The sequence below is a fragment of the Agelaius phoeniceus genome, chromosome 2, assembly GCF_051311805.1.
Source record: "Agelaius phoeniceus isolate bAgePho1 chromosome 2, bAgePho1.hap1, whole genome shotgun sequence".
Taxonomy (NCBI): domain Eukaryota; kingdom Metazoa; phylum Chordata; class Aves; order Passeriformes; family Icteridae; genus Agelaius; species Agelaius phoeniceus.
In genome coordinates this window covers 4,839,617-4,866,272 of record NC_135266.1, presented here as the reverse complement: position 1 = coordinate 4,866,272, position 26,656 = coordinate 4,839,617, and the positions used below count along the sequence as shown (strand labels likewise).

Genomic DNA, 26,656 nt, shown 5'->3' with positions numbered 1-26,656 from the left:
AACAGGAGGCAGTGACCAGGCTTGGGGGCTGCACCAGCCAGAAATGCTGTTTGTCAAATACATGCATTTTTTCACTACTAAGCTGGTTTTGTTGCCAGAAGAAATGTGAAGCAGTTTGAAATCCCTTGTTTTAGAAGTCCTTTTGTTCACTGGGATGGGTAGAATCTTCCAGTTGGGAGCACAAAGTAGCTTTGCCAGAGGGGATATACCTTGGAATGACTTGGCTTTTGTCATGTCTTCCCAAAAAAAAGGTGTAATGACCCTTACATTACACATTTTCTGGGGTTTTCCTGACTTGCCTTTGTAAGCTTGGAGCTCAGATGCAAAAGGCAGCACAGCAATATAACCCCTGTGTGATGATCTCTCCTGAAGCTGTGTCAGCAGCTGACCAGGCAGGGCAGTTTGACAGCTATTTTTTTCACAGTGAAGCAATGTATAAGCATTTGGAATCCTGTTAAGTTAGCTTATTTTAGAAAGCCTCAAATTATCCTCGTCTGAAAATTGTTTCTTAGGAACCACTCAGTTCTGGGTAATTTACAGCCACTTAAACTGAAAGTTAATTTAGCTAAGCTGACAGTGAATTAGATGGCCAGAGTGTGTTGTGCAGCAGCTGACTTGTCTGGAAAGGCACCAAGAGGTACCTTGGAGGTCTCTGTCCTGCCCTGTGGGTGAGAAATGTGTGTGGCCAGGCAGAGCTGGCCCTGCTGGTGCCCTGCTGAGCCCTGTGCCAGTTCTGCTGCTGGTTCTGGGTTTGTGCCTCCTGTCACTGGAAGCACCACACTACCCAAGCTGTTCAGAGCAGCCCAGCTCCTAGGGAAGGCAGTGATGTGGTTTTCTTTAGCTGCTATGTGTTGCAGCACTTTATCTGAAGAATAATGCCTTCTTTAAGCAGAATATTTACTGTGGGTGTAAAGGCACTTATTTGCCTTTGTGAGAGAATTTAAACAATTGTCTTCTGATGGTGCTGATCACAGTGTGTGTTATCTCACCTACACAGGTACCAGCTAACCACTCAGTGTTCAATTATTTATGTTCTTTTAAGCAATATAAATAAACATCTGCCCCTCTATGTATGTATTTTACCTGGTGCTAGGTTTCTTTTGAAAGAGGGAGGAAACTGTGTTACAAAAGTGTTTTCCACCAACCTTTTCTGTCTGGTTCCTTGCAGGGTGTGAGGACTGTGGGCAGTACCATGATTCAGAGTGTCCTGAGCTGGGCCCAGTGGTGACAGTCAAAGACTCCTTTGTATTGAGCAGGGCAAGGTAAGAAATGTTTGTGTTAATCCTGACTAACTCAATGCTCATATTAGTCCTTTAAAGCATATTTGCTGTTCAGTGGATGTCACGCTGACAGCTGGAAACTGAAGTCCCAGAGGATGACAGAAATCTATGGAAAGCACATGGCCTTGATTAAATAGAAAAATTGATGCACACACTTAAGTGCTGCACTGAATAGAAGCCAAAAAAATAACTTGCTGCTCATCAGGACTCTGTTTCTTTGCTGAGGTTTCTGGCAAGAAGTCAGAGTGGTGCCAGATGGGGTGATGATTTCTGTCATGGTTGAGTACCTGCCCCTTTTATCCCCCTTAGATACACCAGATTCATTTCAGAGAAGTGTGTGAGGATTTCTCATTCATGTGTATGAACTCTCTCATTCTTCCACTTAGAAGCAAAACAAGTTGTTCTCATTATTGTGGGTCTTTGCAAACGATTAGGGGTAATAGTTCTGTCAGCAAATCTGTGACAGCGCAGCAGAAACACTCATGTTTGCCAAAAGAAACAAATAGACTCAATCTAGTTGGGAGAAAACAACACTGAGTAGTGATTTTTACAGGGAAAGACAATCAGGCACTGTCAGCAAAATTCATATTAAGATGCAGAATGTAAAGCTAAGGAAAAGAAGCAACTATTGTGAAGGTGTAGTACAGATCCAAAAAGGGAAGTGTTCAGATGGCTTTGTGTGTTATATAATGTGTGCAAGGCTTCCATATTCCTTCTTGGGAAGTCACAGGCAGAAAACAGGCACGTGGGCAGCAAGTCTGGCACATCCTGGCTGTGTAGGTTGTGCTGTGTATTCCCAGCATCACTTTGTAACAAATTCTGATGTGCTGGATCTGCCCCCTGGGTGCCATGACCCCTTGGCCAGGGCAGGATGCTCCTGGTGTCCCACCAAGTACAGTGGCTGCACCTGTGCAGGAGCTGCCCCTGCTTTTCTTGGCCTTCCCAGAAGAGGAATTTCCCTGCAGTTCCTGCCAGGCACTGCCTTCCTGGGCCTGGAAACCTGCCCTGGGTGATCCCCTGCAGCAGCTGTTAATGGATAACAGCCCTGACACTACAGGTGCTTGAGGGTCATTTAAAAATACCCCTTGGAATAACAGAAGCTGCTGAGGGAGGTGCTTTTATTATATACAAAAAATGGGGAGTGCAGTAATTCTCTAGCCTGTATTACACACATTCCATGACAAACTACTATTTCCTACATTTTTCTAGTTTTTAACTTGCACTTTCATGTCCAGATGTTCCAACTGGGAATGTTTGCAAATACGGTGCCTGCACTGGTTTTCAATCTCCTTTTGACATGCAAATGCAAAGTTTTCCCTAGTGGAAGTGTGGGCTGCTGGACCATAGGCTTGAAAGCAGCATTTTAAATTGATTTTTTACAGCTAAATGTATTTATTTTCCTGAAGAGTTTTCAGCTGAAATCAGGTAAGGTAAGAAAAGGAAAGAAGAAATTTAATTGCAGCCTTTACATCTGGGGAGCAGTAACTGAAAATGAGTTATCTGAGGTTGAGGGCAAGTTTAACCACACACTGGATATGAATCTTTTAAAAACAGTCTGCTTGCTTAACCACGTTTGCTGTTCCCTCTGTCTTACTGAAAAGATCAAATGGATGCTTTATGGTTAGAAAAGAAGTGCTGACAAACATCTGCTGAACTTCTCTGTCTCTAACACTGCTTCTTGTATGTTTCAAATTAAAGTATTTTTTCCAATTCATTTGCTTATCACTGTGATTGCAGTCTTTTTGTATTTCTCTTTATCTAGGCAGTAAAGCAGTTCTGCCAGTGTCAGCCTCAGGATAGTCAGTGGCCTGTCTGATTATTTTAGCTTTTCATGTGTTAGCACAGACCTAAAAAAACAGAATTGCATTTGGTTTATAAAACCAGTACAGTGGGGCCAGTCTAGTGAATTTTTGGGAAGCTGTTCTCTGTGTGTTATACATAGTAACACTATTTGCTACATGTAGTTTTCTCAGAAGCTTGTTTGGGAAAAGAGAGAAGCTGGGAGCACAGAAACACTTGAGTTTAATGCTGACTTCTTTATTCCATGGGTTCCTGCAGTGCATCACTGTTACTGGGTGAGGTGGTGTTCAGCCAAAGGTTGAACTTGCTGATCTTGGAGATCTTTTCCAACCTAATCAGTTCTGTGATCTATTTTTTTTTTTTTCTCAATTCTGTCTTAAATTTTTAGATCATCTCTGCCTTCTAATTTGGAGATAAGACAGCTGGAGGATGGGACTGAGGGAGTGTTTGCTCTGACTCAGCTGGTGAAACGTACCCAGTTTGGCCCCTTTGAATGCAAGAGAGTTCTCAAGCTGGAGAAAGAATCAGTTTTTCCCCTGAAGGTAAGACCCAGAATTTGTAAAGCAATAAATAGCAAGGAGTCAGTTTTACCATTGAGGAATTAATGCTGGCTAACACTATGAAAACAAAGATATGAAGGGAGATTATTTGGAACATCTTTTAGGTGTGCCCTGTAAGAAATGAGCTAAACAAACATTCTCTGGGCAAGGAACAGAAGAACCAAACTAGAGGCTCAGTTCTTTTAATGAGTCTCTTCAGTTTGATTGAATTTGCCTAATGAGCCACATATGCATTAGGTTTATGGAACATGGAGAATAAGTGGGGTTTTTTCTGTCTTGCATTTGTTTTATTCCTCTCTTGAAAAGTTTTGGTAGGAAAAATGCTACATTAAAAATGGAATTCAGTCTTAGTTTCCATTAATACCTAATGCCCTCAGAAGTAAAGATTTAGAAGAGTTCCTTGGGCTGATGGCTATTTGGAAACCCTTCCACTCAGGTCTGCAGTAAGTTTTTGGGAAGCTGGTGGCTATAGCAAGAATTTTTGGGATGATTTTGTTCAGTTTGTTCCCATCTTGTTCCTGGTTGTCTGTCTCTGAGACAGAGAAGGTGTGACTAAGTAAAAGATGAATAAAAAAATTAAAAAGATGAATAATAAATAAAAGATGCCTGATGCAGGACTTGAGGCTTGCTTCGTCCCTGATGCCCATTGAAAAGAAACCACTGCAAAAGCAGAAAATCATTTATTTCCCCTTAACTTCTTATCACTTCTGGTGGTTTTTATTCTGTGAACATTTTGCTTGGCAGGTGTTCCAGAAGGAAGGGCCCCTGGTGTATTTTGACACCACAAACGAAGATGATTGCAACTGGATGATGATGGTGCGCCCAGCCACCGAGTATGAGCACCAAAACCTCACAGCCTTCCAGCATGACAATGACATTTACTTCACCACCTGCCAGGACATCCCCCCAGGAACTGAGCTGAGAGTGTGGTATGCAGCTTTTTACGCCAAAAAAATGGAAAAGCCAGTGCTGAAGCAGGTCACTAGTGTTGCCAATGGTATGTGTGGGGGCCTTTCTTCCTTCCTAAGGGCCCAGTGCTGCCAGGGACTGATAGTCCCTGGCTGTTGGAGTTGACAGTGCTGTTTATCCAGTAGGTTCTTATCCTGCAGAGTCAGGCCAGCCTGCACACGTGGGTGCCCTGCAAGAGGAAAGTGTAGATTCTTCACCATGATACAGCCAGGTTTTTTTAAAACAGGTGGCCTAGTTAATGGGTCAGCCTCTTCAGAGTGGACAGACTGGATAAATAGTCCTTAACTAAAGATTTGGTGTATCAAATCATTTGTATCAAGTAATTTCTGGGTAGAACAGCAAAGGGGCTCAATTATCAGAGAAATCTGTATACAGATTTGATAAAGAAGCCATTCTTTGGTTGCAGTGAAAATGGCTTGGTTTTGCACAGAACTGTTACAGAGTTCTAAGAAACTAGATTTCTCTTAAGCAGCCTCACATGGGACCCACTAGAGTAAGATCCATGTGGTTGTGCATTGGAAAGAAAGGCAGCAGATATTTTAGAATCTGAATTAGAATTGCCACAAGTTCCAGTGTTTTCCCCTTTGTTTTCTCCTACTTTTCCATTTCTACAGCTGAAAGGCAAGATCCTTTGACATTGCAAGGGTGTTTTCTTCCTGCTCTTGAGCTGGGAGTACTCCCTGGATGTTATTACTGCTCTGCTGGGTATAATTTGGGGTGACAAATTTGGGAAGAAGCCATTGCCACCAGCTTTATGGCTGCCCTTGATCCTAAGCAGTCTCAAGTGCTACAGCTGAATCAATGCAGCTGACATGTTTCTGAGCTCTGAGATGTTTCCAGTTGGTATTAACTGAGAGGTTTCATATTTTCCCTCTTTAATTTAACCTGTTCATGCATTTTTTTCTGGGGTTATTGGTATTTAAAAATACTGTTGAAGTATACCCTGCACTCTGTTCAGCACTTCATGGTACACTCCAGAATATTTAAGGCACAGTGGGTGAGATTCAGCTGTAAGAATGCCCTGGTTAAAATTTTCCATGAGAATGTGATTTGCAGGCCTGTTGCAGAATAAAACTTTGACTGTTGTTACTGCCCTCAGCACAGAGCAAGAGTCAAAGGGTCTGGGCAGTAAAGATGAACTCTTTTTCTTCTTGACAGATACATCCTTGGCAACAATGGAGTCTGATAAAGAGGGGAATAATAAGGTCTCTTCAAAGCCTTCATCTGCTGTCTTACCCCATAAAAAAAACAAGAAATCCAGCATATTAGCACCTGATCCAGCAGGTATGCAAAATTACAGTGCTCTTAAGGAAGATAGAGGACAGATACAGGTCTGTAGATCTGTTAGGTGTAACACTCCTGCATGTGTATTATGGATATATAACTTCTGGCAAATACTAATTTAGAGAGGATTTGAAAGCCTGATTTTTTCTTTTCATTTTCATGGGCACAGTGCTTAAAGAACATACGCAGGTTAAAAAGTGGCAGAGGGGGGCAATAAACTTTTAGGCAGATTATTTTCATGAAAACCACAAGTGCTCCTGACTTTGGAGGTGGTTAGTGTTGGGATGGGGGTAATCCCCAAGAAAATCTTCATTCTGCCTGTGCAAAGTGTAGTAATTCAAGTGATCAGACCAAGCTCTAGAAGAAAACATTTCAAATATTTGGAAATGACAAGAACATTGGTCATCCTCAAATTACAACAATACCACAGGATATGCCACTGTTAGAGCTCAAACTGTTCTAAATTACAGAAACTAAATTTTCAATAAACTTATAAGCAATACATATCCTCTTGGTAAAGAACACATGGCTGAGGAAATATCTGGTAGTGTCATAGGAACTCTGTCCCAAGGATTCCTTACAAAGCAGTGCTCCCCTCACCCAGTCTCTGCAAAGTGCAACAGTGAAATTAAGAACCCACTTAACACAAATCTCAAAAATTACACTCAGAGTACACAAGATCAAAAGAAAACCATTCTAGGTCTGCTCTTTGAGGAGTTATTTTCCTAAACTTTGCTTATTAGAAGTAGCTGGCAGGAAAGGAGGGGAGTTGTTGCAGACACGTTCAGAGCAGCTGATCAGAGAGGCTCCATTTGTCAGCTTGGGTTCTGTCACAGCTAAGGTGACTGAGGAGTTGTCTTTCAGTTTGGCATTATTGATTTTTCCAGAGGTAAAATGAATTGGAACAGCCCCTCCTACATCCTTCACCCTCCTGCCTGAAAGTCCAACTTCAGTAGAAACAAAAAGCTGCCTTTTATATTTTGGGAACTCTGAGGTTTTCCCACTGATTTGGTGCTTCCAAAACAAAATTTTCTTCTTTTGATTTTGTTTGCCTCAAGTCATATACCTCAAGCAGTTGCCAGCTTGTCAGATGTGTGGTTCCAAGTCAGCCAGGTTGCCCTGCAGCTGTCCTGGAAGCCTGAGGAAGCAGGAACTTAAGAAGGACCTGACTCTTCCTGACAAACCAGTACAAGGAGCAGCTAAGGAGCAAGGGAGGTGCAGAGTTAGGCACAATTAACTCACACAGAATCTTGGTTTGCTGCTTTTGTCCTCGTGGACAGAGCCCTCAAGAAGTTCTTTATGTAGCCTGTGAAGGGGGAATTTTTGTTGCTGTATTGCCAAGTGATTTCTTACTAATTTATTTATTGCAGCATGGATGAGATCACACCTCTGTAGTGTAGTGTTGAATGTATCTCCTGTAGCAGGAAACAGTCTCTGCCTCAGAGAATCCTTTATTTTGGTTCAAGAGCCAACACTGAAAAGAAGGAAGAACTTTTCTGTCCCTTTACAGATGGGGTCCTCAGGCAGAGAGAGATGAGCTGGCATGTAATGACCATCTGGGAAATCTGTGGCAGAAACTGAGGCACAATTTGAATTCCCTGTGCTGCCATTCACTTACTCTGACTTCAGTGCCATCCTCCTCCTCTGCAGAAGGAGTGTTACTCAGCTTTTTGTGTGCCAAAAAAAATCTCTGAATCAATCCAGATTTATCAGATCCTCTTGAGAAATTCAAATATATCATCTAAGGACTGAAATACAAAGGACTGTCAACGGAGTTACTTGTCCTGTTTTTTTTTTTTTTATTCCAGTTTCATTTTTGCCCTAATTTCTTCACCTTTCTTCAGTTGATGTGTTAATTAAAGTATTAGTATGGTGATTTCATAGCACATCTAATTAATGGAACTGCTGAAACCTGGGTTTTCATTGTCCTCACCCTTACTTCCATTAATCCAAATGTTCTTACTCTGCAATGCCCTTCACTGAGGTTTGTCCTGCTTCTGTCCTCAGCTAATCCATAAGAAGACTGGTAACTCTGGTTTTAAAGGTGCTAAAAATTGCTTTATGCCATGCCCTTTCACAACACAATTCTTTAGAAAGTGATAAAGGAGCCCTCAGGATTTTACTAGGGCACTGATAACTCTCTCCTGGCATCATTTTTATCTTCCAATAGTTCAACTCTTCATGAACCTGAATCCTGAAATGGTCCCAGCTGCCTCCAGGGGCCTCTTGCTGCTTAAATTGTACCTTGTGATACTCAGGGAGTTACTGCAAGATAAACAAAGCTACAGGGGTTTACCACCTCCCCATTTTCAGAGTATTTCAGTATTTCTTGTTGTGATTTAGTGAACACTCCAGAAGGCAGTGGAACAGCAGAAGCAAAGCCCAACCAGTGGACGTGTAAAGTGTGTTCATCTGCTTTCCAAGAGCCCCAGCTGCTGACAGGTAGGAAGTGCTAGAAATTCATGGGAGAGCACTGAGAATCATCAGCAGAATTCTGCTCTCCCATGGCTGTGAAGCCATGCACCACCCATGGTGCACAAAGATAAAAGTTTTAAATTTTGTGTTCCTTTAAGGAAAGCAGTAGTAGGGAAGGTAGAACAAGGATATTTTGACCATGGCAGTGTTCTGTCTCTGGACAAACAGCTGTAATGTTGAATCTAGAAGAAATAAAACTGTGATCTAGAAGATGGTGTGACTGTCAGGAAAATCAAGGATAGGGAGCTGCATGAGCAGTGTAAAGGTCAGTGATGCCAGGTTATACTTTGTGATATTGTCCATCTGGTATTTATGGCACAGCTTTAGTAAGGGTAATGAAGTACATTTTTTTTTTCTGCATTTCATTTGCAGCTGTTTTATGCAGTTTTTCAGAAGAGCTTAAAATTATTTAGGAGCTTTGACCATTTGCTGGATGTTTTTTGAAAAGGGGACTTAGGTCAGTAAATAACTTGGGCATTTGGAAAAATGTATCCATTATTAGAAACACAAACTTTTTACTGTGATATCAATAAATCTCCTTAAAAATTCAGTTCTTGGGACTGTTGAATAAACTGTAGGCTTTGATTTGTGAAGGTATTGTGACTGCTTTTGAAATAATTTGAAGCAAGTCACTGCAAAGTGAAATGGACCTGATAGATGGGCTTCATCTAGTTCCATTTGAGTATTTTAAGGATAATTTCCTCCTTACTCTCCTGTTCTTCCTTATCCACCCAGAGCACTTGCTGAGTCACCTGGAACAAGCCAAAGGTGCCTCCCCAAGCAGCCAAAATGATGCTGAGAAAGCAGAGAAAGCAGCAGAGGCTGTGCCAGCAGATCAGCCAGTGGCAAGTGATACAGCCAGTGCCAGCACAGACTCGAGGAGAAAGGCCAGGAGGGGAAGAAAAGCCAAAACAGCAAAAGTAGAAACACCTCTTGTCATTGATGAAGAGAAAGGTCCTGCAGGTAAAACAGAAATCTAGAAAATGCTAAGCAATATATCTGCTTATACATCTGTGATGATGCCTTTGCAGAAAGGCCTAAAAAGCAGCAGAGGCAAGATGGAGATTTTTAGTTAGATCACTAAAGCTGCCAATTTCCAAGTTTTGTTAGTTATTTCTGAAGGCCTTGAAGGCAGCACCTGCAGCCATTCACCTGCCTTCTTCTGTGATGGTTTGTTGAGAGCCCCAGGGAAGCACAGGGTGTGAGAACTGCAAGAAGAAACAGGAGAGGAAGCATCCTTCCTCCCAAGAGGACAAATCTTTCTCTCTCTCCCTTGAGTTCAGTTTAGAAAGGGCTTTACCCTCCTTGAAGGGATGTTCTAATAGGAAATTTCATGATGCTTGGTCAACTGACCCTTCAGTAATAGCTTGGAAAGGTAAGAAGTTAGAAAAAGGTGAGATGTCCCTGCCCATGGCAGGGGATTGGATTTGATTTTTAACAATCCCTTCCAACCCACACTGTTCTGTGATTCTTTGAATGTGTTTGTGGACAATTGATTTGTCCAGTGCCACCCTTTATTACAAATCCTGCATTTGAGGTTTTGCTTGCAGCTGTCCCCATGACTGCTGTGTTTATTTCTTTGGTGTGTGTGCAGTGGAACGTGTGGCTGACGCTGTCCCTGAGGTCCCTCCAGAGGAGGTGGCCCTGCCCCCAGCTCCAGAAGAGAGCATCATGGATCTGGTTTTAGGAAAGATGCCCAGCACCACAAACAGCATCAGCTCAGTGACAAAGTAAGTGTTCTGGGATGCACAATTTCCTCTTACTTGGATCTAAGATGATGTAGCATGCAACAGTTCTGCTCAACTTCTGGGTGCACAGATGCTCTTTTTTATCAGCATAAAATTGTGTGATGCTGCTGCTGCTGCTGCTTCAAGAGGTGATTTTGAGTGCCACTTGTACACTGGTAGGATTTTGGAGCATAACATAAATGAAAATTTCCTTTTTTCATCATGTTATTGCTTTTATTCTGTGTTTCCAAAAGCCTCCTGCAGCTGCAAGGTGAAATTTACTCCCATTGAATGTTAGTGATAAGACAGGCGAAGAGATTTTTTCTTTCAGAATATGTTAATAATTTTTATTATTATTCAGTCTTGCTTGTTATCTTAGCTCATGAATGACTTCATGTTGATTTTGCTGTGATACTCCAGATTTGGAGCAGTAGGAGGGGAAAACTTCAGTATAACAGAACCTCAGGGAGACTCTTAAGTATCACATGATTAATTCAGATTCTTTAATGTCTTTTTGTCTTGGTAAAATTGGCCTTTTGAATTGTTTTTTGGGGTTTTTTTTTTGTATAATAGAGCACTCAGTTTTTATAAATTAGCTGGTAATGGTATATATTGAAGTCCTTAGCAGACACAGAGCCATCAAGAGTCATTTCAGCAGGAAATGGCACAGTGCTGCTTGGCAGCCTGCTGCCCTCTGCCCAAATACAGCTTTGATGTGGGGGCTGCCAAGCTTCCTAAGCTGAGCTAGTGCTGATGTTTTCAGAGCAGAACAGACCCTTTCTGTTCCTCTGAGGGGCCTGCAAAGAGAATCTCTGCTGCTGCTTTTTGCCTCTATGGTTCTGGGTGAAGAAAATTTGGAATGAGTGACATCTGCAGCTTCCAGGGGGTGGCCAGGGGAGCACCTTGGAGCTGGGGAAGCTCCATCCAGGCCCCCTCCCTCCTGCCAGGAGCTGAGTTTTTAACACTCCTCTAGTTTTTACTAGCTCTGTTGCAACCTTTGGGCTAGCTTTCAGTCCCTGCCTTTCTCTCTAATCCAGTAGGTTTGCTCATCACCAAAACACCATGTCCCTCAAAAGAAGTTTCATTCTCTCCAGTAGACACGGGATTCGGCGGAAGCTGATAAAGCAGCTGGGGGAGCACAAGAGGGTCTATCAGTGCAGCATCTGCAGTAAGATCTTCCAGAACAGCAGCAACCTCAGCAGGCACATCCGTTCTCATGGTGGGTTGGCTTTTCCCTTGCCTGGAATTGATTTTATGTCTTGATTTTCATTGATTTTATGTCTTGGTTCCACCTTTGAGTTAAAACGAGCAGGGCTCGTTTTAGGGATTGGGATATGTATTTATAAGAGAGCTGGTTTTGCTTTTTTCTTTCTTTTAAGTCTCTCTAGGAAACTTAATTTTTTTAGACCAAAGCATGAGAAGATATCTGTTCTGAGATATAGAAGATATCTATCTATCTATCTATCTATCTATCTATCTATCTATCTATCTATCTATCTAATCTATCTTTGTTATCTATTGCAATAGATAATGCAGAATTGAAGTTGAAAGTATTTAAAATTTGAATTAGGTACATCTTTTAAATGAGGGCAAGGATGTGATATTTTTTCCAAAGCTTTTATTGCCTTTAAATTGATACATAAATATCACCCCCACCTTCACAGGCACATGGGTAACATAGCTGTTTAAGTGTCAGGTGTTTTTCCACCTGTGATTTGCAGTTTCAGGGGTCTGTGTCCTATTCTAAGGGTTCTATGAAAAATCATCACTGAAAGAGGGTGGGGGAACTAAACCAAAATTGTTGGAAATGGTTAAAATCCACTGGTTAGATCTGCTGAAATACTAAATTTTTCATCACCAGCCTATGTGTTTGCAGTTGCTTGTGCTTTGGTTTCCCCTGCCTTGCCTGGAGTTGGTTATATCAATCACTGACTATTTCCCTTTCATCTTGATTGACCCCCTCAGGTGACAAACTGTTTAAATGTGAGGAATGTGCAAAGCTGTTCAGCAGGAAGGAGAGCTTGAAGCAGCACGTTTCATACAAGCACAGCAGGAATGAAGTGAGTGGAAGGGGCTCTTGCAGGGTTTCTGTGCAAAGGCACAGTGAGATTCCAGGTGTGAGTGTGCCCTGCTCATGTGAACAGGTGTCCCATGGGAGTGAGAAAGGACAGAGAGGGGATGGTAACATCTTATCTTACAATAATTGATGGATTTGAAAAATGCTTTTGAGCATGTGCAAACCCTTTTTCTATAGAAAATTGCTTTCAGGCATCAATTCCAGCAAAACAAGCTGGAAATTAGCTGGACCTGCATGATACAGAGGTGAGATCTGACTTGAGTTATGCTGCTAAATAGGGTTGTTACATTCTTATTTGCTTGTCCTGTTTGATTTCTCCCCACTTTTCATTCCTTTAATGTATGAACTCTGCCTTTTTATGCTGCTGCCATAGAAATATTAAACCCACCTGTAGTGGCACCTTATTAGTGACAATTTCCATTGTTGCTTGGCACCAGGGTCCTTAACTCTCAGATTGCTGCCACCTCTTCTGGAAGATGAGTCAGATCACATCTTGCTTCTCAAACCTTCTGTGTCTGTGTTGGACCAGATGTTCCACATCCACACAGGAGCATAGTTTTTGGGGTTTTTTATAGCTCAGATGTAGGAGCATGGCAGGATGATACAGCATCAGAATTTTGCACCACTGTGTAGATAAATGCCCTCTTGAAGGATTAGAAATTGGAGGAGGACAGAAAACAGAGGAGGTGTTTGAGGTTTAGAATTTCTCTGTCAGATGTGACTTGGCTTTTCCTGGTTGTGATCCTCAGGTGGACAGTGAGTACAGATACAAGTGCACCACGTGTGAAAAGGCCTTTCGGATAGAGAGTGCATTGGAATTCCACAACTGCAGGACAGGTGAGCATGGATAACTCTTCCTCTGGCATCTCTGCTGCATTCTGGGAAGATGTCCCCAAATCCATCTCAGCAGAGAAACTACAGTAGGGGAGTAGGGATTTAGGTTTTTGTCATCATCCTGGGTTTTTGATAAGAAAAGTGTAACCAGTGATCTGTAGAGCAACACATCCACTTAGGAATTGGGATTTTTTAGTATCTTTTGTTCACCTGTGTAATATCCTGACTGGTGTTTCCTTTGTTTACAGATAATCTCTGTTTAACTTTTTTCCCTAAAACTAAATTCCACCTCACTCCTCTGAAACAGAGGAACTGGGTACAGGACCAGTATTAGTGGTAATTTGTAGTTTTTTGGGATTGCAGTTTTCTTCAGCTTTCTTCAGCTTTATACTTTCAGTAGTCTCTAAATGTTTTTTTCTTAGTATCACTCCAACCTGTGCTTTTTTCCCATCGCCATCCCTTGTGGTTACTCATATTATTTCTGCTGTGATCTTATGCTCAAAAAATGCCATCCTGGTTACTTTTATGGCCCCACAATAGTGTTCAGTCCAGAATCACACAGGTAATTGCCCTTGGAGCATAGTGATGGATTCCATGTTTAAAACCCAGATCCAACAGAGGAACCACCTGTCTCACAAACATACAAAAGCTGTTTTCAGCTCTAAAGAGCTGCATGCTTTCTCTTGCTTACAGATGACAAGACATTCCAGTGTGAGATGTGTTTCAGATTCTTCTCTACAAACAGCAACCTTTCAAAACACAAGAAAAAGCATGGGGATAAGAAGTTTGCATGTGAGATCTGCAATAAGATGTTCTACAGGAAGGATGTCATGCTGGACCATCAGAGGCGGCACTTGGAAGGTAAATTTCCTGCAGATCAACCTAATTATTTCTCCTGAAACAGCAGTGGAGGTGGGCAGGTTAAGGAAATCATAGTGTGCATTAGATCTTCTTGAATGGTGGCTGTCTTTTTATTAATCAGTTACCTGATCAAGAGTTTCAAGTTTCAGCAAAATGTTACATTTATGAAAAATAGCAGTAGTGGGTCCAGAGCTATTAAGAGTCATGTGAAAGCAGCATGGCTTATTATGCAGCAGTTTGGACTGGCTGATTTTAATTTTTTTTTCTTTCTTTGCACCCTATTCTTCCTTTTTTAAAATTTGTGTGGTAACTTGAAAATCTGAAGGCAGAGAGTTAACTTGCTGAGAGTGACTACTACATAAATACAGTGTCAGCATGTTATCTTTGAAACACTTGAGAATATATGAAAATGAGATTATGAGAGTTAGCTATTAAAAATCTCAAGCATCTGAGGATATTATAGGTACTCAAAGACTGGAAAAAGTTGGTACATTGCTCAACTTGTATTAAAATGTGGTTAGTGACTTAGATGATAAAACCAAAAATGATTAAAAAAAAAAAAGCAGCCAGATTGTTTATTTTGTGTCCTGAACCAGAGGACAAGGGGCTGTAAGACACTGGAAGTGTCTCATTTTCAGCTGTCACAGAAGAGCAGGAGCCCTCTGCCCTCCTGAAAGTAGCAGAGAAAGAGGTCTGAAATCCTCTCTGAGCATTACAGCTGATGCTGGATGGTTCATCTCTCCTTAGAGACTTCCTCTCCTCTCTTTCTTAGTGAGGGTGAATTTCTGGGCCAGATCCAGATTGAAGTGCCAAGGCCTACTAGATCTGCCTCTTTCCTGGTGTTGACAAAAATGTTTTTGACAAAAGTGTATTCTGTCACTTTGAAGTTGCTTTCATAACCAATAACCCATAACACATCACTCCGGCAGACTGCTTCTATATTCTTAAAACACATTTTAATTCAGAAATCACCCTTTTGTTAGCAATTCAATCCTGCAATGAGGGTTTCACTCTTCTTCCCAGTCTCCTTGTGAGCAGGCCTGCAGGCTGGAGTGGAAAGCCATGGTTTATTTCTTGTTTTGTTTTTTTTTTGATGGGGACTGCTGTGTTAAGGGGTGAGGCGTGTGAAGAGAGAAGACTTTGAGCACAGCACGGAGAGCATGGTTCGCTACAAGAAGGAGCCCTCGGGCTGCCCCGTGTGTGGGAAGGTAGGAGCTTGTGCCAGTGTGCCATGAGAGGCTCTGCATTGTGGCTCCAGGGTGCTGCAGTTCAGCCCAGAGAGGAGAAAACTGAGGGGATCCATCCATACATTTAAATCTCTCCAAGGGGTGTCAGAGCATGGTGCCAGACTCTTTTCGGTGGTGCTAAACTGTGGTATTCACATTCTCTGAACAGAGAGTGACATAATTTCTCTCTAGAGAAACACAGAGAGAATAGAGGTAAGAATTGTTTTCTCTTCATCTCTCTGTGCTTCTTCAGGCAAAATCCTGGGAGAGAGAATTATGTCACTCTCTGTTCAGAGAATGTGAATATCACACTCAGCAATGGCACGAGGAGCAGCGGCCATAAAGCAAAATACAACAAATTCCACCTCAGCATGGAGAAGAAATTCCTCACACTGAGGGTGGCAGAGCTCTGGAACAGCTGCCCATGTAGGGTGTGGAGTCCAGTCAGGATATTCCTCTTCAAACACCTGTAGCTCCATTATTTATCCAAGCCCACCATAGCCATGGATGGTGGGAGCTGTTAGCACAGAGATGAGAGCAAAAGTGCATTTCAGGCTTGAACTTTCCTCAGGACACCCAGCACAATGGAGAATGTCACATGGCCACTGTGTGTGTCAGTGGAATCTCATGGCTTATGTTACATAAAATGGAGTTTTTCTGGCTGGTTGTAAACAGCTGGAGTTGACTGTGTTGACTGCAGCACAATGGAGAGTGTCACATGGCCACTGTGTGTGTCAGTGGGATCTCATGGCTTATGTTATTTAAAATAAAGTTTTTCTGGCTGGTTGTAAACAGCTGGAGTTAACACTGGGAATCCTTTTCCATGGGGAATAAAACTGAATTCATGGTGTAGTCATGGCATGGTTGCATTTGAATGTTCAACACTCATGATCATAAGTCACTGTTGTCACAAGGAGTGTGGGTTAACTTGTGATTTTATAAATGTTTAATGATTCATGGTGCAAAAGGCACTCAAGAACTCTTCAGCTGATCTTCAGACCTCTGATTTTGATGCTTTGGTTATGTTTCATATCAGGCAAGGTAGATTTTGTGGCTATATCTTTTTAGAGATGGATGGAACATTGATGATTCAAAAGACACTGTCTAACTATTTCAAATTCTATTCTGTATAATTCTGCTGTAGCCTTTTTTTGGAAGTCCACCCCTGACAAATGGCTAGTTTCAGTCAGTTCCTTGGAACTCTGCCCCTGGATTTTGCCATGCCAGCAGTTCTGAGGCAGACTGCTAACAGGAGCTCCTGCATGTTTCTGGCCAGAAGGAATAAAAAAGACAGTAAATGTGACAGTAAATGTGTTCTGTGCTCAGCACTGGGTAGGTATCAAAGAACTGTAGCCCAGCTGGACATGATCCAAAAATCCTTCCTTCTCTTTTCCTTTTAGGTATTTTCATGTAGGAGCAACATGAACAAACACCTTCTAACACATGGAGACAAGAAATACACCTGTGAGATCTGTGGACGTAAATTTTTCAGGGTGGATGTGCTGAGAGATCATATTCATGTCCATTTTAAGGTATTGTGTTAATAATCAGATTGTTTTGTCAACACTGAATTGTAAGGAATGAAATGAAATTAAAAGGGAATTGTATCATTCAGTGGTGCTGATAAAGATGCTTTTATTGATGTAATATTGAACCAGCTGAGTGTCTTTATATTAAAATTCCTTTTATATGCAGAAAAATTAAAATTACTTGTTTGAATAAGTTACCCCTTATATGGACATATTCAATACAGAAACTCTGTATTGAATGAAGCAGGAGGATATTCAAAATAAATAATATTACAGCAGTTAATGCAAAGCAGTCTGCATGGAAGCAAAAGGTGACCAGGCCTTACTTTTTGAAGAAGTTTAATCTATTAAAACAAAATATTCTTTCCCTTTACTTTACACAGGACATAGCCCTAATGGATGATCACCAGAGGGAAGAGTTCATTGGTAAAATTGGAATCTCATCAGAGGAAAACGATGACAACTCTGATGAAAGTGCAGATTTAGAGCCTCACAAGTATAGCTGCAAAAGGTGCCAGGTAGCTTTAAATACTTTCAAATTAACTTGTTTTGGGATGGGGGAGGGAGTGGAGGAATTTATAAATAATTCAGAATATTAAATAACATTAAAGCTCTCAGAGAGAAGGCAAGTTCTCAGGTCTGCTGTCCTCTGCAGTGCTGTTACCTCTGATCTGTGAACTGAGGCTATTCCATAAGAACTGAGGTGGTGTCCAGCAAGGGGGATGATAAACACTAAAAAAAGGAAAGACAGACACATTCACTTTTTCCTGTGAGGAAGAAAACAAGCAAAACTGGAGGAAGGATCAATAAAGGAGCACTCACATCTCAAACTACCTTTCAATTATGTGCAACTTTAAATGGTGGCAGCATTTCTGATTGATAGAGTCCACAAATTGATTAATTTTTATCAGGTCAGAAGGTTCTTTTGTGGATATCCAGTTTGGAGGAGTAAGACTGCTGCTTGTGTTCAGAGTGACTGTTTATTTTCACCCTGCTCCATTGCAAACAGGATGGTGTTGGAAGTGCTGCTGGAATGGAATTCACTCAGTTGTCAGCTGGGAGAGGAAGATTTTTTAAACCTCTCACTGTGAGGCTTTTGCCATTTTCTAAAGAAATAATGGGTCCTTAAGGACTCTGTGCCCTCCCCAGGTGAGCACACTGTGCTGGGGCAGGTGGGGTGCAAAACCACTCAGTGAGAACAGCAAAACTGACACAGGGACAGGGGATTTTTGGTTGTTCAGCCACTGAATTGACCCTGGAAATCAGAGCTTATTTCACAGCCCACACTTAATGTGGTGAAAGGTCTTAATTTACCTTCATTTTAAGACCTGGAGATAATAATATTTCAGTTTTCTTATCTGGCAGATGGTTTTCAGTGCAAACTGATTTTAATTTTGTGTCAGTAAATATGTGAAGTTGTGGTGCCACAGCAGTTCATCATGTTCTTGCTTTCACTGTGCTGATTTTCTTGCCTGACATTTCATGGGTACATAAACTATATAAAATTGTGTGCTTCCAAGTGAGGGCAGTTTGGCCATTCAAATCAGAAAGATCTCTTTGGAAATTGAAGGGTTTTTAGTGCTTTTGCAGGTGTTTGTGTAGTAAACAGTTGTGTAAAGGCACAGCTGTGGGAAATGGGATTTGATGTGAGGAGATGGGGACACTGAACAGCCAAAGAGAGAAGAAATGCAAGTAGCTCCTGGAGAAATCTCTCTTCTGAGCTCTTAAAAAATCTGGTTTACTTGGTGTCAAAGTACACCTTCACCAAGCTGTGCAGTGCTGTTAGAAATGCCCTGCCTAGTTCCAGAATTGGAGCAAAAGGTCATGTCATTATGGCACATCACCCTGGCATGCTGGAGCACATCTGGATGTGCACATCTGGAGCTCAGCAGTGCAGCACCTGTCTGTTGTAGCTGCAGCCCCTCCAGAGCTGAGGCAGAGTCACTGCCCTGCAGTGCCTGGAGATTCCAGCCCTTCAGGAGCTGCTGCCAAAGCTCCATGCCCCCAGAGCCCAGCAGGCATTTCCTCCATCTGTGATCTCTTCAATCTTACAGAATCACAGAATAATCTGAGCTGGAAGGGACCCTCAGGGCTCACTGAGTCCAGTTCTTGGCTGTGTGCAGCCCCTGGAATCCCACCATGTGCCTGAGAGTGTCCAAACACTCCCTGAGCTCTGTCTCGCTGCAGTGACCAGAACCTGGGGAGCCTGCTCAGTGCCCAACCATCCTCTAGGGGAAGAACCTTTTCCTAATACCCAACCTAAACCTGCCCTGACACAACTTCAGGCCATTTCCCCAAGTTCTGTCACTGTCCCCACAGAGCAGAGATCAGTGCCTGCCCCTCACAAGGAGCTGTGACTGCAGTGAGGTCTCCCCTCTGCCTCCCCTTCTCCAGGCTGAACAGACCAAGTGCCCTCAGTGGCTCTCACAAAACTTCCCCTGCAGACCCTTTACCATCTCTGTAGCTCTCTGGACATTCTCCAGTAGTTTTAATATCACCCCTATACTGTGGTGACCAAAACTGCTCACTGTAGTCAAGGTGAGCTGGTGCAGGTTAAACCTGGCTGTTCCTCAGTGCCTGAACAACTCAAGGTCTTCTTCTTGTGCAGAAGTGGAGACACTATCTCCATCCAGAGAAATTGAGTCAATTGATGTTCTGTAGCAGCGTGCTTGTAATGTCCAAAGAGTTTCAGGCCTAAACCCTGCTGTCACAGGTTTTTCATCCAGTGGCATACAGGATTTTAGTGCTACACAGGATATTTATTTCTGCTTGATGTTACCCACTCATTGCTGTGCCCGAGGACATTTTTCCCCCTTCCATTCACTATTGGTTCATTCCCCAGCTGACCTTTGGCAGAGGGAAGGAGTACCTGAAGCACATCATGGACGTGCACAAGGAGAAGGGTTATGGCTGCAGCATCTGCAACCGGCGCTTCGCCTTGAAGGCCACGTACCACGCGCACATGGTCATCCACAGGGAGAACCTGCCCGACCCCAACGTGCAGAAGTAAGGCTTGTTCCACTGAGAAGAGCTCCCTGCTTGGAGTTCTAATGGTTCTGCCTCCTGGGGTGCTCTTAGGGAATTTGGCTGTGCTAAAATAACTGTGAAATTTGGGTAAAAATGTTCATTATGAGCTTGAAATGTGTGCCGCTGGTGATTGGCTTCACACGGGTCAATGAGTCAGCAGCCCCCCAGTCTGGGCTTTGCAAAGTGTGAATCAGTGATTTTAATAAATAGTTTTGAAAAAAATTTGAGTGTATAGCAATGCCAGACTGCTCCAAGCTTGCAGTTAACTTGGGGTTTTCTTAAGGCTCATTTAGAAAAACTTGTGCTTCAAGGAACTTTTGAAGTAATTAGTATTAGCAAATGAAATACACTCAGTGACAGAGATGCCTGAGAATCACCTCTGCCTTGAGAGAAAAATCACAGTTTTTGGTCTCTTTGGTTTCAGATACATCCATCCATGTGAAATCTGTGGCAGGATTTTTAACAGTATAGGAAATCTGGAAAGACATAAGCTTATACATACAGGTAAAAATGTTGTTATGTTGTTTCTTTATAATTATCAATACCAAAGAGAAATTTCTGTTGCCAGTGCCTGCCTTTTTTTTTTTTTTATTTGCTAGAGGATTTTCGCTCTATGTTACAACAAGACAAATATAATATTTATTCTTTTAGAGTAAACCAGTTTTCTAAAGCAGGGAATATTAATGAAGAGATTTGATCTGGACACACAGTCCAAATTCCTAGTTAATATGTTTGCAGGATTCACCTAATTCTGTATTTTGTTCTTCCCCAAATTCTTATCCATGCCACCTTCTCACCATTACACAGGCTGAAACCTGCTATTGCAAAATCATTTTTAACAGCTCATTACTATTTCATGCTATGCAGTCTTCTCCTACCTCAGGCTTCATCTGTTTTTTCTCACACAAAAAGCCAGCTTTTCTCTCTCTTCAAAGTCTTCTAATTTACTTTGGGCTACAATATCCATGAAAGGTATGCTTGTCAGCATAGGTGGGTTGTTGCCCTCTAATTCACCACTTTAATCAGTTTTTAGGAGATGCACATTACTCATTAACATTTTTTTTTGTTTATGTTGTCTTTTAAATTTATTTTCAAGGTGTAAAAAGTCATGCTTGTGAGCAATGTGGCAAATCATTTGCTAGAAAAGACATGTTAAAAGAACATATGCGAGTCCATGATAATATCCGAGAATACTTGTGTGCAGAGTGTGGCAAAGGTATGTCTGCTGCCTTGTTTTCCATTCATTGTGATACTGAGTAGCAGGTGAATATCTGAATTAAAACAACTGCCATGCTGAGAGTAGTGGCAGTGCTGTAAATCCTGCATTTTTGAGAGGTAGAAAATGTATTAATCAGCAGCATTGTTGTTACGTGAGCTGCCCTAATTTTGTACAGTTTGGTTTCATGGGCTATAACACAACACTGATTTTAGTAGAATTTGTTTCTGTCAGGTTGAAGAATGCCTGATTTGCAGCACAAAAGAAAATGCAAGTTGATCTTTTCATTGTAGGCTTTTTACAGGCTTAAAAAATAGAGTAATTTCTCTCTGTAAGAGCCCTAAGAGTCAAAGTCACTTTGACTTCTTTAATTTCTCATGTTATAACTTGAACAAATCTGAGCTGGTATTTTAGTGAAAGACAGTAATAAGTCTGACACCTCTAAGGATGTTTTATCTTTGCTTGTCCCTGCTGTTTCTCTATCAGTGATTACTCAGATTTTTTCCAGAGCTTTTTTTCTGGAATTAAAATCATAATGATGAAATGCATTGCTACGTAAACAATTAAAAATATGCAACTGTGGACTTGCAGCAAATATAAAATAGAACTGTTGGTTATCAACATGAGCCTGATTTCTCCCCTGAAGGTGGGAGTGATGGACTAAGTGTCCTGTGCCTTCTGCCTCACAGGAATGAAGACAAAGCATGCTCTTCGTCACCACATGAAGCTGCACAAGGGGATTAAGGAATATGAGTGCAAGGAATGTCACCGAAAATTTGCACAGAAAGTCAACATGCTGAAACATTACAAGAGACACACAGGTGAGAGCTCCAGAGATGGACAAAAGTTGCAGTGAATCAATTAAATCTTTCCCAGGAGAATTCTTACCTAGAGCAGTCAGACAGTATGACAAAAACTAATAAAATATGTATCTTCTGCTCTTTGAAAAGTGAGATTTTGTCCTGTCCTCAGCTAGGACCCCTTGTTCTAGAAATAAATGCAGATTAGTTGGTATCAAGTTTTGATTTTTTTTAAAGGTTCTTGGTCTAGAGTAGCTCTGCAGTGTTGGGGATTTAAATTAGTGTTCAGGTTGTGATTTCCCAAAACAAAGTTTTACTTCCCACATCAGTTTCTCTGATATTTATTTTCTGCTGGATATAGTGGAATGGTTCAGCTAAAAGTAGCTGGTGAAGGTAGGCTTCAGCCTTTTTTTTTTTGTTGTCTGTGATTTTTATTTTTTTAATGTTACTAATAAAAAACTCAGAATTGTCCCAGATACCTTTAGGCTGCTTTCACAGGTGCCAAATGTGCTTTTCATGCAGGAATCAAAGATTTCATGTGTGAGCTCTGTGGCAAGACCTTCAGCGAGAGAAACACAATGGAGACTCACAAGTTGATTCATACAGGTAAACCCTCTAAAAAGCAGTATCCAGCAAAAATACCTTAATTTTGCTCCTTAATTTTGATTTAGACTGGCCAGTCTTGGAACTAACGTTGCACATCCTGTTACCAAACATCAATTATTGCTCTCCTTGAGGCGTTGGCAATCTGATGTTCATCCATTGGGTTTCCTTGCTTCCCTCTGCCACCAGTAGGAAAACAGTGGACGTGTTCAGTGTGTGATAAGAAGTATGTCACTGATTACATGCTGCAGAAGCACATCCAGCTCACCCATGACAAGGTGGAAGCCCAGAGCTGTCAGCTGTGTGGCACAAAGGTTTCCACCAGGGCGTCCATGAGTCGACACATGAGGCGTAAACACCCAGAGGTGAGTGAGTTTGAGTGCTGGATTATGGAATTTTTAATTTATTTTTTTTTCTTTTAAAAGAATGTTTATGACTTTTGGTGACTTGAAAGAAATTGCTGTGTTTCCCTCTCTCTTTTTCCTGTTCTTTTGGGCCCAATTTTAAGTAGTATCTGTGAAACATGGACTTAACTGAATCAGCCATTTCACTATCTGATTCTCAGTCCCTAAAAATGAAGTTCTTCTGATTATTTAAATCTCTTTTCTGTTTCTACCCTGGCTTAAATGTATGTTTTTTTCATGTTTTGTCTCCATCTATTAGTGAGTATAATGGATTCTTTTTTCCCCATTGTGTTCTCTGTATTCAGAAGTGATCTGAAAGAAGTGGTGAATAGAGAGGTGATGGCAGCATCTGCTGATGGTGCAAAATTATTCTCAGTATTAAAGATGAATGCTGACTGGAGAGAATGTGGATTAGAGGGATGTTTTGTCTGACCCCAGCAGGGTTTTTTTCTGTGTTCTAAATATTGTGTTTCTCCTCAGCATTTCCTGTTTAGGTTTGATTAAGGCTTGTCTGTTCCCTTTGAAGCTTTTTAACATTTTTTTAACTACCAATTTTTCATTAGCATTGCTTTGCTGTTTTATCATGATGATTGTGAAGGAAGTCAACAAAATGCTTTGTTTATTGATTTGGGGATTTAAAATGCAGCTACATATCTGAAATCCAGAGGGCAATTTGTCTCTATTCTTTGATGAGCTGAGATGTGTAGATTCATCTGAAAATAATGAAATAGGACACAGTTGATAGGTTTATAAATTGAAATGATAACATAATACTTTTTTTTTCCAAACACATTGTTTTCTGTAGAATTCATCACGTTCCACAGCGTTATGTTCTGTCTAGAATATGAAAATGGACATGTTCTTTTACTGTGTTTAAATTTTGCTGGATTTCAGCAAGAGGGAAAAGGTGATATGCCAAAAGGTTATTTTAAAAAGCCACACTTAACTCCCTGTATTAAGTACTACATGTAAAGTGTTAGATTACATCACTTTTGCTTGGTGATGGGGTTTATTAGGGAAATGCTGTGCTGTTTGACTGTGGTTTGCAGTGCTGCAGCTGACACCTCTCTGTGTTCAGATTCTTTCAGTGAGGATTGATGATTTAGAGCCACTGCCAGAGACAACCACCATTGATGCCTCTTCAATTGGGATTGTTCAGGTGAGCTCCAGGCCTGCTGCAGGGTGAGGTGGGACAGCACTTTTTGGGTACAGAACACAGCTGGGTGTGGGCTGATGGGTGAGGAATGTGCTTTTTTAGAGAGTCAGCCCCAGTGGAACATGTCCAAGCAGCCACAAGCTGCTGATCTGCTCGGTTGTATAACAGGCAGAATGTAATTACAGGGTGAGGTCTCAATCCCTGCAGTCAGGATTTTGCTAAAGTTTGTTTCTTTGCTTGAGAACTGACAATAAACCAGCTTCAGGTGATTGTCTCTTACTTGGAACCTCACTAAGCGAAAAGACTTGATGCTCTGTTTGGAAATGTGTTGCTGCAGCCGGAATTAGCCTTGGAACAGGGTGAACTACCAGAAGGGAAGCAGCACATAAAAGCTCCTAAAAGTGGCCAGAAAAGAAAACAAAAGTCAAGTGAGGAGGAGGAAGCTCAAGTGCCTGAGGACCCTGCCTTTAGTGAATACACAGAGAAGGAAGGTGAATTCACAGGGAATGTTGGAGATGAGACTAATTCAGCTGTCCAGAGCATCCAACAGGTGAGCTGCAGGAGGAGGGTGATGGGTGGCATTGCTTAGAGGGATAACCCTTCTTTTGGTTAAAAAAACATCACAAAAGAGTGGTTGGAACATTTGGAGCTGATTGGATAAATTGTGGTAACACAAAGATGGGTTTAAAAACCCAAGAAGTTGGACCAATAAGCTCCTCATGTTTGTTTTATTTCCTCTGGGGTTAGATCAATTTGTTGATATCACAGTGTAGATATCTCTAGCTGGCTGAAGCTGGGATTAAAAGAATGAAAGTTAATTTGTCTGTTTGTTCTGAATGTTCCATATCCCTCTCTCCCATCACCATCTTCTACACTTGGAAGTTGGTACATTCCAAATTTCCTACTTTCCCATCTGTGTGTGGCTTCTCTCGCTGGCACCATGTGAGCCCACCAGCACTTCCCTGGTATTTGGTGGTCACTCAGAATCTGCTGAGTGATCAGGTCACTGAGGCTGAGGTCATCTTTGTGTTTGTCCTCAGGTGGTGGTGGTGACCCTCAGTGATGTTTGTGTTTCTCCTCAGGTGGTGGTGACCCTCAGTGACGTTTGTGTTTCTCCTCAGGTGGTGGTGACGCTCAAGGACCGTTGTGTTTCTCCTCAGGTGTTGGTGATGCTCAGTGCCCTTTGTGTTTCTCCTCAGGTGGTGGTGACGCTCAGCGACCCGAACGTCTCAGCCCCCTCCAGCTCGGTGGGACTCACCAACATCACCGTGACCCCCATCACCACGGCAGCTGGCACCCAGTTCACCAACCTGCAGCCTGTGGCCGTGGGCCACCTGTGTCCCCCAGAGAGGCAGCTGCAGCTGGACAGCTCCATCCTCACCGTCACCTTCGACACCGTCAGCGGCTCGGCCGTGCTGCACAACCGCCAGAGCGACATCCAGCTCCCACCGCAGCCCGAGGCTCCCAACCCCCAGTCTGTGGCCCATTTCATAAACCTGACCACCCTGGTGAACTCCATTGCTCCCCTGGGGAACCCCCAGATGACAGAACAGCACCCCCTGAGCTGGAGGTCAGTGCCTCAGACTGATGTGCTGCAGCCCCCGGCGCCGGCCGCGCCGCAGCAGCCGGGCCAGCAGCCCGTGCAGACAGAGCAGCAGCAGCAGCAGATGTACAGCTACTAATTTATACTTGGGCATGGACAGTACTCAGAGACACAGAAAAAACACACAGACCTTTGGAAAATTTCTACTAGGATTGTTTGCTGGATACCAAACAGAGATGGGAATTTAATTTCATCGTTCATACAGTGAAATTTAAGATGGAATTGGCAGATCACCCTGCAACACCCCAGTCTGAGGTTCTCATGCTGTCTCTAGACCTTGCACTGTCTTAAAAAAATAACAGAAAAGGGAAAAAAAAAAAATCTCACCACAAATTTAACACCCCCTTGCAGTTGTGCACTAAGATTGAGATTTGACAGGTGCATCATCACACCTTAATAACCAAAGCAGGGAAATCCTAAATTTTGTAGCACTTGTGATGTACAAAAACCCTTTCAGCCATACCATGTCACTTCTTTCCAAGTCTGGAAATGGCATCTGAAGACCTTGTTCACAGTGGGTGGAATGTCCTTGTGGTCAGCTGGTAGAGACTGAAACGTGAAGACACGAAGGGGCAAAACAGGAATTGTCTTTGTTTCTTATCTTCTTTAGGTCTTGTATCTAACAACATCAGTAAAGTAGGTGGAATTTGGGGTTTTGGGGTGGGCATGAGTGTGGTGTGGAAGAAAATATTACCAATTATTTCCATTTTAGTCATGGGAAAAACCCTGTACCCATCAGACAGTGATAGTGCTACTTGAGCCAGAGAGCTGATCTAATGCTGAAACAAATTTTTATGGTCTTCTAGTCAAGTTTCAATCAAACCAATTACAAACTGAAAGAAGAATGTGATACAGTTTTATGTAATTTTTAAAACCTCCTCTTTCAATCTTGCTTTTAGCTAATAGGCCTGAAGAGCAATCAATCCCCTTTGATCAATTTCAGGATGTGAATTTTTTTCAATTAGACTTATTTCATCCTGTAATAAACATTTGAGAAAGCATTCTTTTTATATATATATACATATATATATATATATATAGCCTTTGTATTTTACTGCGTGTTCTTGGTGAGTATTTGTGTGAAAAACACTGTTACCAACACAATTCATGAATTCTTTCATCCCCGTGTCGCCCTTCTCACAGAAAAAAAAAAAAGTATGGATCCTGTTCCTTCTGTTCCCAAAATTTATTTTCAAAGTTCACAGCCACACACAAGGTTGTGTGA

At 41.9% G+C, this 26,656-nt stretch overlaps 1 protein-coding gene across 7 annotated transcripts in view; it reads left to right on the top strand.

The window, feature by feature from the left end:
- The window catches only part of PRDM15 (PR/SET domain 15), a 32,560-nt gene extending 6,105 nt beyond the window's left edge, over positions 1-26,455 (top strand). For 2 of the 7 annotated variants that reach the window (XM_054628127.2, XM_077171097.1), the window contains exons 3-25: positions 1,169-1,262; positions 3,469-3,622; positions 4,385-4,637; positions 5,768-5,893; positions 8,237-8,335; positions 9,104-9,331; positions 9,963-10,098; positions 11,133-11,314; positions 12,061-12,155; positions 12,922-13,009; positions 13,700-13,867; positions 14,981-15,075; positions 16,494-16,625; positions 17,006-17,140; positions 19,465-19,628; positions 20,074-20,153; positions 20,746-20,865; positions 21,555-21,686; positions 22,188-22,271; positions 22,458-22,633; positions 23,751-23,831; positions 24,166-24,378; positions 25,028-26,455. In XM_054628127.2, the coding sequence (XP_054484102.1) occupies positions 1,169-1,262; positions 3,469-3,622; positions 4,385-4,637; positions 5,768-5,893; positions 8,237-8,335; positions 9,104-9,331; positions 9,963-10,098; positions 11,133-11,314; positions 12,061-12,155; positions 12,922-13,009; positions 13,700-13,867; positions 14,981-15,075; positions 16,494-16,625; positions 17,006-17,140; positions 19,465-19,628; positions 20,074-20,153; positions 20,746-20,865; positions 21,555-21,686; positions 22,188-22,271; positions 22,458-22,633; positions 23,751-23,831; positions 24,166-24,378; positions 25,028-25,510 (3,518 nt within the window). In that variant the 3' untranslated portion in view covers positions 25,511-26,455. Of the gene's footprint in view, positions 1-1,168; positions 1,263-3,468; positions 3,623-4,384; positions 4,638-5,767; positions 5,894-8,236; positions 8,336-9,103; positions 9,332-9,962; positions 10,099-11,132; positions 11,315-12,060; positions 12,156-12,921; positions 13,010-13,699; positions 13,868-14,980; positions 15,076-16,493; positions 16,626-17,005; positions 17,141-19,464; positions 19,629-20,073; positions 20,154-20,745; positions 20,866-21,554; positions 21,687-22,187; positions 22,272-22,457; positions 22,634-23,750; positions 23,832-24,165; positions 24,379-25,027 lie in introns of those variants that run through there. The other 5 variants (XM_077171079.1, XM_077171072.1, XM_077171065.1 and 2 more) reach the window with 5 other exon arrangements.
- Positions 26,456-26,656: the final 201 nt, after the last annotated feature.